Raw genomic sequence first — 17,248 nt, forward strand, 5'->3', positions numbered from 1 at the left:
GTCTGGATCAATTTAGAAAAATAAACATGGTTTAGAAATATTATTCAAAATTATCTTTATGGCACATTCAGTTTTATGAATTGACAGATATTTAAGCAATTTAAAATATAACTAGAATAATAGGAAGAGACCTTGGCTACTTGATTGTGTTTTGTCTTTGACACTATAAGAAAACAAGTGAAATCTCAGATACTTGTAGAAGCTCAGAAATTTAAGGACATAAGAAGTGTAATAGAAGAAAATACCCCCTTTTTGCAAATTTTTTCTTGTCTTTATGGAGTATGTGGGAAATATAACAAGAGTTCTTAGAGTTAAGATTCAAAGTAAAAAATAGATGAATTTATTAATTGGATTATCATCTTAGCAGCTATTGCACCATAGAAAATATACAATTCATTTGGGCTGTTTCTGGATCTGTTAAGATATACACTGTATTTTTTTGTATAGTGTTTAAAAATAATAAAAATTCTATAATTTGGTATGGGTTCTTTTGAATGTGTTGAGGAGAGAGGTTAGTCCATTATGTAGCTTAAGGGCCAAACTCTTCATTTTCTGGGTTTGTAGAGAAGAGTGAGCAGCTGTATCAGATGAGTTTATCAGGCACATATGAAAAGGCTACATGCTGACTACCAGAAGGTACTAAGTGACTATTTGCTCATATGTGCTAGATGAGGTGTTATATGAGGCAGTTTGTCAGGGTTTGGTATTTCTTTATAGTTCTTAAAACCAAATGAAATTTCAACATCTGCCCTTAGTGAAGACGCATTTGACCACTGATTGGGCCTTGTTTTTAATTGTAATTGTGTTAACTACAAGACACTACATGTAGGCTACTGTTAATATTAAGCATTATCACTTTTAAGTAGACCAGAAAACCATGATTTAATAATATTCATGTTGTTTTGACCCTGAAACAAAGCCTTCTTAATTTGTAGCCCTCAGTGCACACCTGCCATGTGCCTGCCACCAGTTGGCTTTCACACTTCAATAAATGCTATTTGGTGACTCAAATTTCTTTTTCTTTTTCATTAAAATTTTTTGTTATCTTTATGGTGAATCATATTCTTTTCCTCCCCACACATAATTTTAATATTAAATATTGAGGTTCATCAGTTGTGAGGTTGTTTTAATGTTTTCCTAGCACACAGAAAAATTCAAACATAGTTTTACAGTTTAAATATGTATATCTAAGTGGTTTTAATCTTCATTTTTGTTGGTCATGGGGCTTGAACACTGGGCCTGGGCACTGTCTGTGATCCTCAGATCTCAGCCTCATGAGTAGCTAGGATTACAGGCGTGAGCCACTGGCACCCAGCCTGGTTTTAATCTTTGATTTGAATACATTCTACTTTGATATGCCAAAAGTTTCCTTCGATTTGTTGGATAAATTCCTTGTTCTTATTTTCCAGTGTTACTTAGTATTCCTTCAACTCCTTTAATGCATTTGCAGATCCCTAATCGTCTTCTACATAGTCTCTAGTGATCTTCCCTATTTCTGTGGCTCAAGAGTGACACTATTATTAACATAGCCTTTGTCTGTTGGCTCAAGACCTAAACTTTCTTCCAGACTTTCACCTGTGGTTAAGATGGGTAACACTTCCTCTTTAGTCTTTCCTTTTCCCTTTTAATACTGGCAGTCAAACTGAGGACTTCATGCGTGATAGCAAATGCTCTTACCACTGAGCCATACCCCCAGCCCAAGAGGCTTGGGATTTCTAATCACCTGTGTATCACCTCCACCAAGCCACCACTAGCCACTTACTGAGCTTTCAGGAAGGACCCAGGCATTTTTGTTTTTCAGTAGTTTTTGTTTTTCACTTAGGGTTGTGGCAGCATCACAATTTGTAGATAAGACCATAGCCAGTATAGACATGTTATTTGCTGTACATTTTCCTTGCTATCTGCCATTACTAATACATTTAACAATATATACTAACATGATGTGTGAATAACTTGTGAACTATAGAGGAGAAAGGGGGTCTGAATTTTTAATAAAGACAAAAGGTGCAGGTAGAGCCAGATGAAAATCCTTAAGATGCCTCAAGGACATGAGAACATTGCCACTACATGTTGGAGAACATTGCCACTACATGTTCCTTCTGGTACTTGTGTAGGCAGAAAAGCCTGAAGAGACCCTCTTTTTGACTTGCTGCTTTATTCTCTCATTTGATGCTTCCATTGCTATAACAAAGCAAGCAGAGAACTAAGGCATAACTTGAAGTCAACTGATAAAAGCTCAAATTTTTGAACTCTGGTGAGTTTTGCATTGTCTTCACCAAATGTGTTTAATGTGACAGTAACTTTCAATCTTCAAATAAAACAAAGCCTCAAATACTGCCTGACATCTTCTTCCGAGAGTACATACAGCCCATCATGTACACTAAAAAGGTACAAGACTTGTTCCCAGAATGCCCCTGGCCAAAATTCTTCAGAAGATTGTCACTTGGCTGAGGTGGGGTATAAGTATAATACATCGCTGAATTTTAGTAAAAGGTGAAAGATTTATATGATCTGAAGAGAAACCAGAGTATCATCGCTGAATTTTAGTAAGCATCTTAGTAACTCCACTTGTTCTGTCCATACTGATGTAGTCTGGTGCTAGCACTGAAGGCAGCACCTTGAGCATAGTAAGCAAACACTACCACTAAGCTACACCCACTGATTCCCATATTAAGGTACTGTAAGTTTACAAAGCACTTCCTGAAACTTGGCACTGGTTCTGCAAGTGAGAAACAAATTAGCAACATGAAATTGGCGTACTTGAGATTAGGATTGTAGAGGGTTCGTAAAAGTTATTGCCAGTGCACCTCGCAATTTGCCATTTTTTTTCCCCCTGAAAAGTGGAAGTAGCAATAGCCATACAAAATCATGCAATACTGTCATAGGCCAAAGTCTACAAGTGACCAAAGAAAAGTTTAAATGCCAGAGGGAAAGAGTCTGTTCATAGGTTGTGAACATCCAATTTGAATTCATTGTCAAAGGTATTACTAAAATAGAGTGTGGTCCTCAAAATTCCTTCCCTCAACTTTAGTGACATAGGAAAGTTGTGGGTCAACAGCAAACAGCTATAGACCGCTTAATCCAGTTAGGTTTATTTTTAAGGATGATGGGTAAATTCTGGGCATTCACATTGAGTTAAAAAAAAAAGTGTAGATGGGAACGTCTGGCGGTGCTGTATATGGACACATCCCCCAAGCCCTCTCTTCTCTTTCTGGTGGTTACACGGTTTGAACTCAGGGTCTCAGGGGTTGCTAGTTCCACTGGGGCTGTAGCAACTGAGCCTCACCTCCGGGTCACATTCTGAAATCCTAAGTCCCGAGATGGGCTAGGGAATTTTCGAGCAGTGAAAAAAATGTCTCCAAGATTATTATATTCATAACGCAGGCGCGCAGCAGTGGTAAAGGACAAACTGGGATCCCGGGTTTCACAAAGGTATTAGACCCTACTACGTATCCCTTTCAAGAAGTCTACAAAGTTGGCAAAGCAGACATTCAAGATGCGAGTACAGTGTATGTCATGTTAGGAAGAGAGAAACTACCTCTTGCGTGTGGCGTGTGTGTGCGCGCACACATGGGAAGGGGGTGATTCCAGTGATTGCTTGTTGGAACCAGACAGTTATTTAGGGAGGACACCCCGACGTGAGGTCCAGTGAACGTTGCATTATCATGCTTTCCTACGGACAGCAGTGGAGAATCTACTGAAGATGCAGCTGGGGCTGAAATCTGCAACACAACGCTCCCGCGCACAAGACAAGACACGCCCACCAACCAATCGAATTCGCGTAGAACGGGCGAGGCCCCCGCTGCCCCGCCCCTTGACCTGCGCGCTGGCGGAACGTAAGCCATAGGTCAGAGGCCGTAGAGGCGTCATGGCGGCGCTGTGTCGGATTCGTGCCGTGGCTCCCGAGACCTACTTCCTACGAGTGTTTCTCTGCTCCAGGCCCTTTCGAGGAGCAAGCACCGAGAGTAGCTCAGAGAGCGGGAGCTCCCATTCCTCAGAACGTGAGACGCGCCCGAGTGGCTTCGCGAGGGCGCTAGAGCGGCACACGGAGCTGAAACTGAAGGCAGACTCCTGGCGGGTGAGAGCAAGTTGTCGGAGTCACGCCCGCAACGCGATGGGCGGGGCAGAGGGGCGGGGTGGAGCTACGCTGACGACATGGTGGGAGGAGCGGGACTACCTGGAAGATGCTGGCAGGCGGAGGTGGGGCCCTGGGACTGGACCGGATCCTCCGCACTGGCTGGGGATCGGTCTCGGGGCTGGTCGCATTCCCAGCCGCGGGTCATTAGCAACCTAGCGTTTGGCCGGTGCTTTCTCTCTATTCGTCGCGCAGCATTTATGTGCCGCCACCGTGGCTGTCCCCACACACCGTGGCGAGCGTATTCCGGTGCGCAGAGTTGGCGCTGCCCCTGGGGCGTCTAGGGCGACTCTCGGGAAGTGGACGCGCCAGGGAGAGGTGGCTCCGTCGGTGGCTCGGCCTACCATTGCTGCGGCATGGCGCTTGGTGACTGGGGCACCAGGCTCCCCATAAGCATTTGTTAGATAGTCAGACGGTAGAATTACTGTGTTGTTTTCTGAACTTGGATGTGCTTTGGGTGGTTTTTTTTTTTTTAATAATCTGTGTTCTGTTTTCTGTATTTAAAAAAATTACTATTTCTTAGCCAATACGAATAAAGCATGATGAAACCATTAGAGAAGTAGACATACAGATAAGTCTGAGGTTTATTAGATTCTGCAGACAGGAAATTGGGTGATAAAAGTTTGAGATTTCTGTATCTCTTTGGGGTCTAGTACCAAATAGTTTACAGGGAGACACTTTTCTGGATTATAGGATCATTTTAGTAGCTAATATAAGTTTTTCCTGAACTTCAAGGATTAGAAGAGACTGGAGTATTAATCTTTTAAAAACGGATTGATTGTAGTACTAAGGACTGAACCCAGGGCCATGGGTTTTACCATTTGAGCAGGTTTTAAAAGATTAAAATAGTTCATGTCTCTGGACTCGATTCAAAGTGTTATTTAGGTGCTGGGGATGGTCCCTTGCCTGGTCCCTGTTGTTGGGGCCACTGACATTCCTTGGCTCACTATGCCCATCTGCCATCTTCAATAGCAACAATAAGTGAAATTCTCTCTGGAGGTATGGCTAAACTGATAGATTCCAAACCAAGCTAGTTAAGACCCTGAGTTCAAACCTTAGTGTTAGCAAACAAAATCAGGTGAAGTTCTCCTAACTTCCTTATGATTACTTCTGATGCTTTCTTTTGAGATCCCTTATTGGGCCCATCTAGATAATCTAGGATAATGCCCCTATTTTAAGGTCAGTTAATAATCTTAAATTCATCTGCAACATAATTCCCCTACAATGAAGAAGGTAACAGGATGTAAACTTCTTATGAGGGAACATTATTCTGTGTACCTTATCTGAACAAGTGCATTGCAACCGAATAGCTCAGAAGCCTCTGAGGGACAAATTTTAGAATTTAAGTAGTAAGTACTTCTCTGAATATTTGTATAGGAAAAGAAATTTCCCTGGTTCTTATTTTCCCACTTCTCTTTCTCCCCCTTCTCCCACCACATGCACTACATTTCAATCACCTTTAAAAACACCTAGAAAATAATTCACAGTGGCTGAGCTAATTGTGACAAAAATGCAAATTTTGATATCACATGTATAGGAAGTAGTTGGAGCTCAAAATATCTTATACTTGAACATTAGATAAGATATAAAGCTTGTTTGATGAAGGAAAGAACCCAGATTAAGTGACCAGTATTCCCTTTTCTTTCCTTTTTCTAAGGCAGTTCTAATTGGGATGCTCAGTTTGGGCAGAGGGTGGCTAGGATGTTTCCTGCTAGTCCCAGCACATGCATTAGCTTGCTCACTCCAGCTCAGGCTGAGGGAAGTGTCTTTGAGCACTTTTTCTCACCTATTACAGTTTAGAAAGTATTACTTTGTATGATGAGGTATTTGGTTGTGATACCTATTTATAATTTTTGGACACCTTGGCTTAACAAAAAGAATTCTTTGGGGAGGAAGGTTTCAGGGGGCTGAGTTGCAGTCTTGGTTTTGTAGGTTCTTAACTTTGTATGTAGCATTTTAAATTGTGATCCCTTTGAGATTCTTAATTGATACTCCAGACTCTAGTTGTTCACCACTCCAGGGCATTACACACACTGCAATAGGATTATATGCCTGTAATGACTTAAAGAAATGGTGTTTTGATTTGGGGGGGGGGGAATTTTGTAAGCCTCCATTCACATCGCCTGCAGATTAAATGTACATCTCACCACTGCATTGGACACCTAATCTCCATTTCATCCTGCTTGGTACCGAAGTTAAAAGCTTAGCCTCAGTTTCACACTCATTCTGCTGCCTTCATAAGTGACGTTGGTCAAGCTATCTAGCTTATCTGTTTTCTCTTAGAGCAAAAGTTGATAGGAAATAGTACAGCTCAAATGCTATCAATAGTGATTGCAGAGTAAGCTTTCCCTTAATAAATTTTAACTTTTGAGTAGCTCCAGTTTATTTCTCCTCTCCTCTGGTTTTTGGAGAACAGTTTTACTGGGATGCTGCTAGGATCCCTTATTCTCACTGGTTTCTTAATTTTGGCAAACCATGTAAGTTCAGCCCTTGTAATAAATGTATGCCCTGCTAGAGGTGGTGGTTGATACACGTGAGGCTGTACATGAGAGTAGACAGGGAGTGCAGGAGATACTCTTCTACTATCTTATTCATTTTGTTATAAGCCTAAAACTGCTTAAAAATGAGTAAGCTGGGTGCCAGTGGCTCACGCCTGTCATCCTAGCTACCCAGAACACTGAGATCTGAGGATAGTGCTTCGAAGCTAGCTCAGGCAGAAAAGTCCTTGAGTCTTTAGCATCCAGTTAATCATCCAAAAAAGTCAGAATTGGAGCTGTGGCTCAGGTGGTAGAGTGCTAGCCTTGAGTGAAAAAGCTTGGAGACAGGGTCCAGGCCCTGAGTCAAGTTCTAGGAATGGCATTTAAAAAAAAAAGTGTGCGGGGCTGGGAATATAGCCTAGTGGCCAGAGTGCTTGCCTCGTATACAGGAAGCCCTGGGTTCGATTCCTCAGAACCACATATATAGAAAAGGCCAGAAATGGCACTGTGACTCAAGTGGTAGAGTGCTAGCCTTGAGCAAAAAGAAGCCAGGGACAGTGCTCAAGCCTTGAATTCAAGGCCCAGGACTGGCCAAAAATAAATAAATAAAAATTAAAAAAAATTTTTTTAAAAAGTGTGTGTGTGTGTGTTCTGAGGATCAGACTTGGGATCTTGCATTTCTTGCATATGCTTGACAAGTCATTTTTCTTTGAGCTACACCATGTTTTTTCTTTTTAAGTCTCTAAGCAATACAAAGAGATTTCAGTGCAGCATTCCAATTTATCTTGATCAGTGTCACTTCTTTCATCATTCTTCCCTGTCTGTCCCAACCCCATCCATCCCCTCATATTTTCATATTCACCCACAATTTCTCCCCATTCATATGCCTCCTCCTTAAAGGCCCTTCCATCACTATCTCTATTCCTTCCCATCTACTATAAGACAAAACATGTGTCAGCTTCCTAGTATTCATTTGGTTAAGCTGTCAAATTAGTTACACCATTGGAATCTACCTTTATGTACATCATACTTTAGTCAGTTTGTGTATATATGAATATGGCCCTATACATGTTTTCATGTGTTTATATTTTAGACCTAACTTCCACATATGAGAGAAAACATGCATCCTTTGTCTCAGCCTGACTTAAGACATACTTCACTTAACATAGATTTTTTCCAGGTCCATCCATTCACCTGCAAATGATATAACATTATTCCTAATGGATGAATAAAATTGATATGTGTATGTATCCCTTTTTCTTAATCCACTCATCCTTTGTAGGGCTATTTCTATAACTTGAGCTATTTCCATAACTTGACTATAGTAAATAGCGCAGCATTGAAATATGGGTGTGCAAGTGTCTTTACTGTACCCTGATTTGTAATCTTTTGGATAAGTGCCCAAGTGTGCTATCATTGGATCATAAGGTAGTTATGTGTTTAGTTTTTTGAGAAATCTCCATACTATTTTCCATTGTGGTTGTACTAATTTACCTATACATTTCCATTAATAGTGTTATGGGTTTTGTTGTTGTTTAAGATAAGATATAGCCCTAGCTAGCCCTGAACTAGTGATCATCCCTTCCTCCCTCCCTTTTTCCTTCTTCCCCTCTTCTCTCCTCTTTTTTCTCTCTCTCTTCTCTCACCTCTCTGCCTCTCTCATCTCTCTGCCTCTCTCTCATCTCTCTGCCTCTCTCTCTCTCTCTCTTTCTCTCTGTGTTTTAAGACAGGATCTCACTTTGTAGCCCTATAGCCCAGACTGTCCAGTAACAAATAACTAGCTATACCTGGCTCAGGCCAGCCTTGAACTCAAGATCCTCCTGCCTCAGCCACTGGAAAGTGCTAAATATACATACATGTCTAGTACAAGTATGCTAATTTTTTTGAATACATGAGTTTAACCTTAGGACCTTGGGCTTGTTTGCTTAGCTGGAATGCTACCGCTTGTGCTATGTCACAACCCAACTTTTTGCTGGTTATTTTGGAGATAGGATCTCATAGACTTTGCTCCCAGGGCTGACCTTTGAACTATGGTCCTCCAGATCTCAACTTCCTGAGTAGCTAAGATTACAGGCTTGAGCCTCTGGCATCCAGCTTGTTTTTAATTGTCTTGATAATAGCAATGTTGACTGGGGTAATTTTGAGAATTTCAATGTCATTTTGATCCGTATTCATTCTCTGATAGCCAAAGATACTCAACACTTTTTTTTTCATTTATTTCTTCATTTGAAAAGTATCTGTTCATTTGTTAAATTGGGTTTCTTTCTTTCTTTTTTGCTGGGCCTGGCTGGGGCTGGAACTTTGGGTCTGGGTGCTGTCCCTGCTCTTCTTTTGCCCAAGGTGAACTACCACTTGATCCACAGTGCCACTTCTGGCTTTTTTTCTTGAATAGTTTATTGGAAATAGTCTGAGAAAGTTTCCTGCCTAGGCTGGCTTCAAATCTCCACACTTGGATCTCTTTTTCTTATCTGGTTTGGTATCAGATGATATTGGCTTTGTATCTTTTCCTTTGTTTTATGGACTAATTTGGTTTGGAGGGTTGTTGGTGTTCCTTGCTCTAAACTTTTCTTTGTTCTTTGTTATTGATCTGTTTTGTTTTTGTTTGTTTTTGCCAGTCCTGGGCCTTGAGCTCAGGGCCTGAGCACTACCCCTGGCTTCTTTTTTGCTCAAGGCTAGCACTCTACCACTTGAGCCACAGTGCCACTTTCTGGCCGTTTTCTATATATGTGGTGCTGAGGAATCGAACCCAGGGCTTCATGTGTACAAGGCAAGCACTCTTGCCACTAGGCCATATTCCCAGCCCGATTTTTTTGTTTCGTTTTGCCAGTCCTGGGCCTTGAGCTCAGGGCCTGAGCACTGTTCCTGGCTTCTATTTTTTTTTTTTCCTCAAGGCTAGCACTCTGCCACTTGAGCCATAGAGCCACTTCTGACTGTTTTCTGTATATGTGGTACTGGGGAATTGAACCCAGCCAGGGGCCTCATGTATACGAGACAAGCACTCTTGCCACTAGGCCATATCCCCAGGCCTGTTTTGTTTTATTATATCTTCCTGGTTGAAATTTTGTAGATCATTTTGTAGAATTTATGCATTTCTTCTAAATTTTCCAATTTACTGGAATATAAATTTTCAAAAATTTTCTGCATGATCCTCTTGATCTTAGAACTGTAACCTCTCTTAGTTCACTTGTAGCATTGAGAATTGTAATATATAACCTATCATAGCCACAAGGTGGTAATAGTTGAGCAAAGAATTGATGTTTCTGCCTCATAGCTGTTACTACTTCTTCTCAGCACTAGAGGGTGGCATATCACTTCAGAGCATTCGGGACTAGCTACACAATACAGCATCCTTCTACTTCAGCTTAATTATTTAGAATACTGATGCTATAAAACAGCTTTATAGTTTTACCAAATCTCAGAATATGTATTACATGTTTGATGGATTTAATATTTTATAATGTTTACGTTTTGTGACTATTTCTTAATATTTTTGTCATAAAATACTCAAATACCTCAGAGGACAGAATATTAAAACTTGATATCTAGTTCTTTTCTGGATATTGAAAAAAATTAAAATGTATCTTGATTAAAAGATTTAACAAAGAAAACATTTTTCTTGTTTTTATGAATATTTTTGTATAACTTTAGTTAACTCTGTCTTCCACTGTTTTCTGTGTGTGTTTGTGTGTGTGTGTGTGCGCGCGTGCGCGTGCGCGTACACACGCCTCCAGGTTCTGGGATTGAATTTAGACCCTGGGCAGAGCTATAGTAAATAGGTTCTTTTGGGCCAGGCTAGAACTCTACCACTTGAGCCATAGCTCCATTTACAGGTTTTTTGTAGTTTACTGGAGATAAGAATCTCATAGACTTTCCTGCCCCAGCTGGCTTTGACCTGTGATCCTCAGATCTCAGCCTCCAGAGAAACTAGACTGAAGAGCGTGAGCTACTGTGCCCAGCTGAATCTAATATTTTTAAAGCAAGTTTAGAGAAAATATAGATGGTAAAAGAGTAAGTTGAGGGCTGGGGATATGGCATAGAGGCAAGAGTGCTTGCCTTGCATACATGAAGCCCTGGGTTCGATTCCCCAGCACCACATTTACAGAAAATGGCCAGAAGTGGCGCTGTAGAGTGCTAGCCTTGAGCAAAAAGAAGCCTGGGACAGTGCTCAGGCCCTGAGTCCAAGCCCCAGGACTGGCAAAAAAAATAGAGTAAATTGAAGTAGAGAAACTTCTCAAATCAGGCCAGCATATGTCATATGCTTATATGCAATATTATTTCCTAAACATTTCCTAAAAAGGAAAGGGGCTTATATTTTGTTTGGGGATTGTCACAGGCTCTGGCTATTTAATATACTTTTTTTTTTCTTTTTGCCAGTCCTGGGGCTTGAATTTAGGGCCTGGGCTCTGTCCCTGAGCCTCTCTGTGCTCAAGGCTAGCGCTCTACCACTTGAGCCACAGCACCACTTCCTTCTTTTTCTGAGTCCTTTAGTAGAAATAAGATTCTCATGGACTTCCCTGCAGTCTGGCTTTAAACCAAGATCCTCAGATCATTTAAGACACTTTTATGATGTACTCTTATTATAAAGACCTCATGTTTAGCAAGTATTCTACCAATTAAGTAATACCCTCACGCAGGTCCATATTTTTTATTGCTTTTGAGATATAGGGTTTTACTACCTTTTGCCCTGTGTCTCTCAAACTGTGATCTTGATCTTCCTGTCATTGCCTTCTAAATAGCTGACATTATGCTGTGGGCCACCTGTGCCCTGCTTGTAGATTTTTTAAAATTCTCAATTGTTTGCTCAATTGTCTTGCTACCTTCTTTTAAAGTATCCAGTGTGTTTTTTTCCTACCAAAAGTTATTTTAAATTTTTTGGCTGTATTAGTTTTGTAACAGGATTACAGTTGGTAAGGTTTCTTTCTAATCTGTTGTCATTAAGTAACAGAGGGACTAATCACATTTGAGCAGAGCTTGATTTGGGGGAAGATTTGGGGGAAGCCTTGATTCAGACTGGGTTTTGACTTCGTTTTAAAGTTTTGTAGACTCCACTATTGGCAACTGTTAGGCAGTGAGTCAGTCCTGTCAGTCCAGGGGTTGGCAATTCAGCAAGATGCCTGGTCTCTGATCAGCTACCCAAGATGATATGGTTGGGTTCTCATGACAGAAATAAGGGAACTCTGGGAGCTGGGTGGAACTTGGACAGACAATATCCCAAAGACATGAAAACATATGTTCTCATAAAGTATGCTATACATATTAGTAGCAGCATTTTTGTAATAATAATAAAAAACTGACTATCCCGCAAAGTTTTCACTTTTCACAATCCATGTAAGTGATCTCTCCAGAAAAAAAAGAAATGTCATTTAGGTGTACTGCCCAGAGTTTTACCTGCTATTCTTTTACTTCAGGGCTGCACTGTGAGCAGCCTGTTGCATCTGACAGGTTAAAAAGCAGAGTAGCTTACCTGAGAACATGGGTCTGTTATGAGGCTTACCTTCTGGGAACCACTCAAAACTGATAGCTTTGGGGGTTACTTAGTAAAAGGATTAGAGAAATAGGCCCAAGTAATGTATTTTTGTGTCTAAAATTAAAAAAGAACTTCTAGGCATTGTGCTTCTTTCCTGTTTGTAACAAGAGGTCTCATTACATGTTCCAGGCCCTTAGAAATTTCACCAAAGTGAGATTTATCTTCCCCCTCTGATATATGTGTTTTGCCATGTGTCTAGAGTAGTCGCTACTTCTTTCTCAGGTTCTGTCAGCAAGTGTAATGGACCAGCAGGATGTCCAGTGGAATGGAGTGCCATAAAAATCCTACAAAGTAGGTTCTACCATAGAGCTAGAGAACTTGAGGTCCATGGTGTTTATTAGCAGATTTAGTATAAGAAAACATTTACCTTGCTGGGTGTTGGTGCCTGTAATCCTAGCTACTCAGGAGGCTGAGAGCTGAGGATCATGGTTCAAAGCCAGCCTGGGCAAGAAAGTTCATGAGACTCACCTCCAATTAACCACCAGAAAACTGGAAGTGGCACTATGGATCAAAGTGGTAGTGCATGAGCCTTAAGCTGAAGAGCTCAGGGACAATGCCTAGGGCCAGAGTTCAGGCCCCATGATGACAAAAAAAGTCAGATCAATAATTTTGCACTGGACACAGGGATATTTGATTTGTTTCTACTATATTTAGAACTTGCCACATGATTACGTTTATAATAATAAATTTTCATTCTCTAAAATTTGTTATTTTCTATACTTTGAATAAGTCAGTGGTAGGAATCTTTGTGCCCTTGCATTTCCTTGATGGTAACCGCAGTTTCTCTGTTCCTTCCCAGAACATAGTATTACCTTAATTTACTTGTTTGTAGGTAGTGGAAGTTCTAGTGCCTTCACTCTTCATTCCCTCCCTTAGTAGCCCTCACTCCCCAAATGAAAGAACCTGCTAGAGTGGGGATTCTGCTGAGTATCTACTACAGTTACGCATTCTGTAACTGGATTATAACCTTGGAGTGGGTAGAAAGGACCTGAGCCAAAACACCATTGAGCACATGACTTCTATAAGCCTGTGCTGACTGGTGGTGAATTGGAGCTCCAAGAATTAGTGTCAGTTCAGATACTCTCTATTAAGAATGATTATTTCCTCTTTCTCAATGCACAGTCATCTAGGCAAATTGCCACTGCTCCCTTTGGAAATCTATGAGGAAGATTAATAGCATAGATTTTTGACAGGAGGTGTGTGTGTGTGTGTATGTGTGTGTGTGTGTGTGTGTGTGTGTGTGTGAGTGAGAGAGAGAGAGAGAGAGACAGACAGACAGAAACGAGATTAGGGATTGAACTCAGTGTTTCATGCTTGCGAAGCAGGTACTCTACTGTTTTGTGAGCCACACTTTCTTCTCTTCTTATTTTTCATTTGTTTTCTTAATGTGCTCTACCCACCCCCCTGCTGGCCCTAGATGGTGATCTTCCTATCTATGTCTCCCATACAGCTGGAATAACTAGTATATATCACTGTGTCCAGCTTCTTGGTTGAGATGTGGTCTCACTAAATTTTTTTCATGGGCTGGTCTAGAACCAGTAGTAGTTGGGCTTATAGGCATGAGCCAGTGCACCCAACCTAAGGCCTTCCTTCCTTCCTTCCTTCCTTCCTTCCTTCCTTCCTTCCTTCCTTCCTTCCTTCCTTCCTTCTTTCCTTCCTTCCTCCCTCCCTCCCTCCCTCCCTCCCTCCCTCCCTCCCTGCCTTTCTCTACCAGTCCTGAGGCTTGAACTCAGGTCCTGGACACTGTCCTTGAGCTTCTTTTGCTCAAGGCTAGCACTCTACCACGTGTTTTTTTTGGTTTATGTGGTACTAAGTAATCAAACCCAGGGCTTTAAGCATGCTAGGCAAGCACTCTACCACTAAGCCACATTCACAGCCCTAAGGCCTTTCTTAAGAGAACATGACCTCTTCATTCAAGAGACTGAAAGTCTGGAAATTAGTTAGTTTGGGAGTTGATTGAGGGTCTACAACATTCATTTATAGTGATTCAAGTCACTAAAACTAGTTTCCCCATCTACTTCATTTCTAGAAAGCTATAATTAATTAACCAAAGAGCTCAAGGTCAGAGTGTTGTGATTACTGCACTGATAACCATGCCTACCACATCTCTGGCTATTAAGTTCTGACCTGATTCCTGCACCTCAGGCTCTCATCATCTCCATTGGATTTGGGGAGCTGTGTGTGGCAGCAGTTCCCACTAGGTCCTGGCTTTCTGAGAATGACTACCATGCAACATTTCAGAATGCTCCTGTTCTACCCAAATGCTTGGCCTTGGTAACAAGGGGTCATCTTATAGGCAGGCACCCCACAAGTAAGTGAACAGGTCATAAATAATAGCCCACTCAAACATTCCAGTCCCTCAAAGCTTTTTAGTATACTCCTCTATACTAAGGAAGTTCTGGTGTTTCAGTTTCATTTGGCATGGTCTTATCTTTGGGTCCAGGTTTCACTGAACCAAGCAAGCAAGCTATTAAAAGCCACTCCCAGTCATTTTAACAAGCATACTGTATCCAAACTCTCTGCTTACCAAGCTCATGTTAACAAATTTGATCTCAGGCCGCACTGTTTTCCTCACCTATGCTCCAGTACTCCTAGGAACAGTGTTCACATGTATTCCCAGTTTCTGTGGATATTATTTCACAACATGCAATTCCTCTTATGTGCATATACTACACCTCTTTGTAAGCCACAGTTTGTATCTTACCTTTGAGGGTCTGCTGAGATTTGAGTTTGTTTGAAGATCTAGAACAATGCTCTCCTTAATAGAACTTTTAAAAAAATAGCATTTAGCATTTCTTTCTTTTTTTGGGCAGTCCTGGGGCATGACCTCAGGGCCTGAGCACTGTCCCTGGCTTTTTTTTTTTTCCTTAAAGCTAGCACTCTATCACTTAAGCCACAGCACCACTTCTGGCTTTTTTCTGTATTTGTGGTACTGAGGAATCGAACCCAGGGCTTCATGTATACAAAGCAAGCACTCTACTACTAGGCTATATTCCCAGCCCCTTAATAGAACTTGTGATGATTGAAATATCCTATAATATGCCACCCATATCTAACTATTGAGCATCTAAAATATGGATAGAACAGTTGAGGAAATGGGTTTTTAATTTAATTTTAATTTAGAATTAAGAGTTAATCATATAATGAGTCTGGTAGATACTGTAGTGTAGGTCTAGAAGCAGTGGGAGTAGCAGAGATGGAGGAAGGAGGATGAATGGTCCTTGTAATTGCCTCAGTGTGGGCCATGGTAGGTTCTTTAGGAAGGGTGAGATTAGCATCAGTAGCATCTGTTTATATAACCCATTCTATGATTTCCATGATCCACTGCCTTCCTACTCAGTGTCTTAACTAATACTAGAAACTTAAAAAATTAGGAATTCAGTTTTCATTGTCACTCAGCTATAAGGTTAGACATCTATAAGGTTAGACATAGGGCTTGTTTCTTAGAACTCTTTATTGTGTGACCAAAGGAGGTAAAAGTTTCTTTTAGAATTGTCATAGAACTTTTAGATTCCTTACATTGACCCATATCTGAGGCTTTTTGGGTAGGTGGAGGGAGAGTACTGGGCTGGGCCATAAACTCAGGGCCCAGGTGGGTAATTGGATTTAGGAGTCTCAAGAGTTTTTCTGCCCAGGCTGATCCTTAGATCTCAGCCTCCTGAGTAGCTAGAATTACAGACATGAGTCACCTGGTTAGCAGGGACTTTTTAATAGTAAATGACCAGTTGATATGGAGAAGAAAATACTTGATTGCCACATAGCCCTGGCTTCTGTAGGCACCTGGCTATCGATGTCTCCAGGAATTAAAAAATGCTTTGCTATTGTGAAACATGGGTTACTGGAAATGGGATCAATTAATGCCTTTAAATTAAGTCGCATTAGGAAACCAACCTCAAGTAATCGGAATTAATTCTGACCACCCATCTTAAGGTTCTTTTCTTCTCAAACTGCTTTGGTATCTCATTTCTTTCTGTGTTCACAGCATTGCTACAGGAGTGGGTGTCTATTTCTAAGCCAGTTTCTATGCTGGACATCTTTTTTTTTTTTTTTTTCCTGGCTAGTCCTGGGGCTTGGACTCAGGGCCTGAGCACTGTCCTTGGCTTCTTTTTGCTCAAGGCTAGCACTCTGCCACTTGAGCCACAGCGCCACTTCTGGCCATTTTCTGTATATGTGGCGCTGGGGAATTGAACCCAGGGCCTCATGTATACAAGGCAAGCACTCTTGCCACTAGGCCATATCCCCAGCCCCATATGCTGGACATCTTTTTCAGACATTATTGATTGATTTTTTTTTCCCGCCAGTCCCTGGGGCGTGAACTCAGTACGTGAGCACTGTCCCTGGCTTCTTTTTGCTAAGCCTTGCATTCTATCACTTGAGCCACAGCGCTACTTCATGCTTTTTCTATATATGTGGTGCTGAGGAATCGAAGCCAGGGCTTCATGTACATGAGGCAAGCACTCTACCACTAGGCCATATTTCTAGCCCCATTATTTATTTTTATTTTCTCTGGTTTTTTTGTTTGTTTTTTGCCTGTCCAGGGGATTGGACCCAGGGCCTGAGTACTGCCCCTGGCTCAAAGCTAGCACTCTACCTCTTGAGCCACAGCTCCACTTTTGGCTTTTTCTATATATGGTGTTGAGGAATCAAACCCAGGACTTTGTGCATGCTAGGCAAGCACTCTACCACTAAGCCACATTCCCAGCCCTTTGTCTCTGTATTTTTATTGTGTAGGATTAGAATAAGGAATAGCATATTTATATCAGATCTCTGAATGCGCTTCTTACAATAGGCTTTTATGTAACACATCTCTCATTGAATTTTGTTGTTGTTGCATTTGTTTTGGCTAGGATCTGTGTAAACAAGCTAAAGAATTTTGTTTTCTTTTACCAGTCCTGGGGCTTGGACTTAGGGCCTAAGCACTGTCCCTGGCTTCTTCTTGTTCAAGGCTAGTACTCTACCACTTGAGCCACAGCACCACTTCTGGCTTTTTCTGTTTATGTGGTGCTGATGAATGGAAACCAGGGCTTCATGCATGCAAGGCAAGCACTCTACCATTAAGCCATATCCCCAGCCTCCAGAAAGAATTTTTGACTGTTATGTTTGTTAAAC

At 41.3% G+C, this 17,248-nt stretch overlaps 1 protein-coding gene across 1 annotated transcript in view; it reads left to right on the top strand.

Moving 5' to 3' along the window:
- Positions 1–3,835: 3,835 nt before the first annotated feature.
- Positions 3,836–17,248, top strand: part of Mrps28 (mitochondrial ribosomal protein S28) — an 88,883-nt gene continuing 75,470 nt past the window's right edge. Inside the window, exon 1 of the mRNA XM_048359154.1 lies at positions 3,836–4,078. Within this exon, the coding sequence (XP_048215111.1) occupies positions 3,869–4,078 (210 nt within the window). The 5' untranslated portion in view covers positions 3,836–3,868. The remainder of the gene's footprint in view (positions 4,079–17,248) is intronic.

Source organism: Perognathus longimembris, chromosome 12 (assembly GCF_023159225.1).
Source record: "Perognathus longimembris pacificus isolate PPM17 chromosome 12, ASM2315922v1, whole genome shotgun sequence".
Taxonomy (NCBI): Eukaryota; Metazoa; Chordata; class Mammalia; order Rodentia; family Heteromyidae; genus Perognathus; species Perognathus longimembris.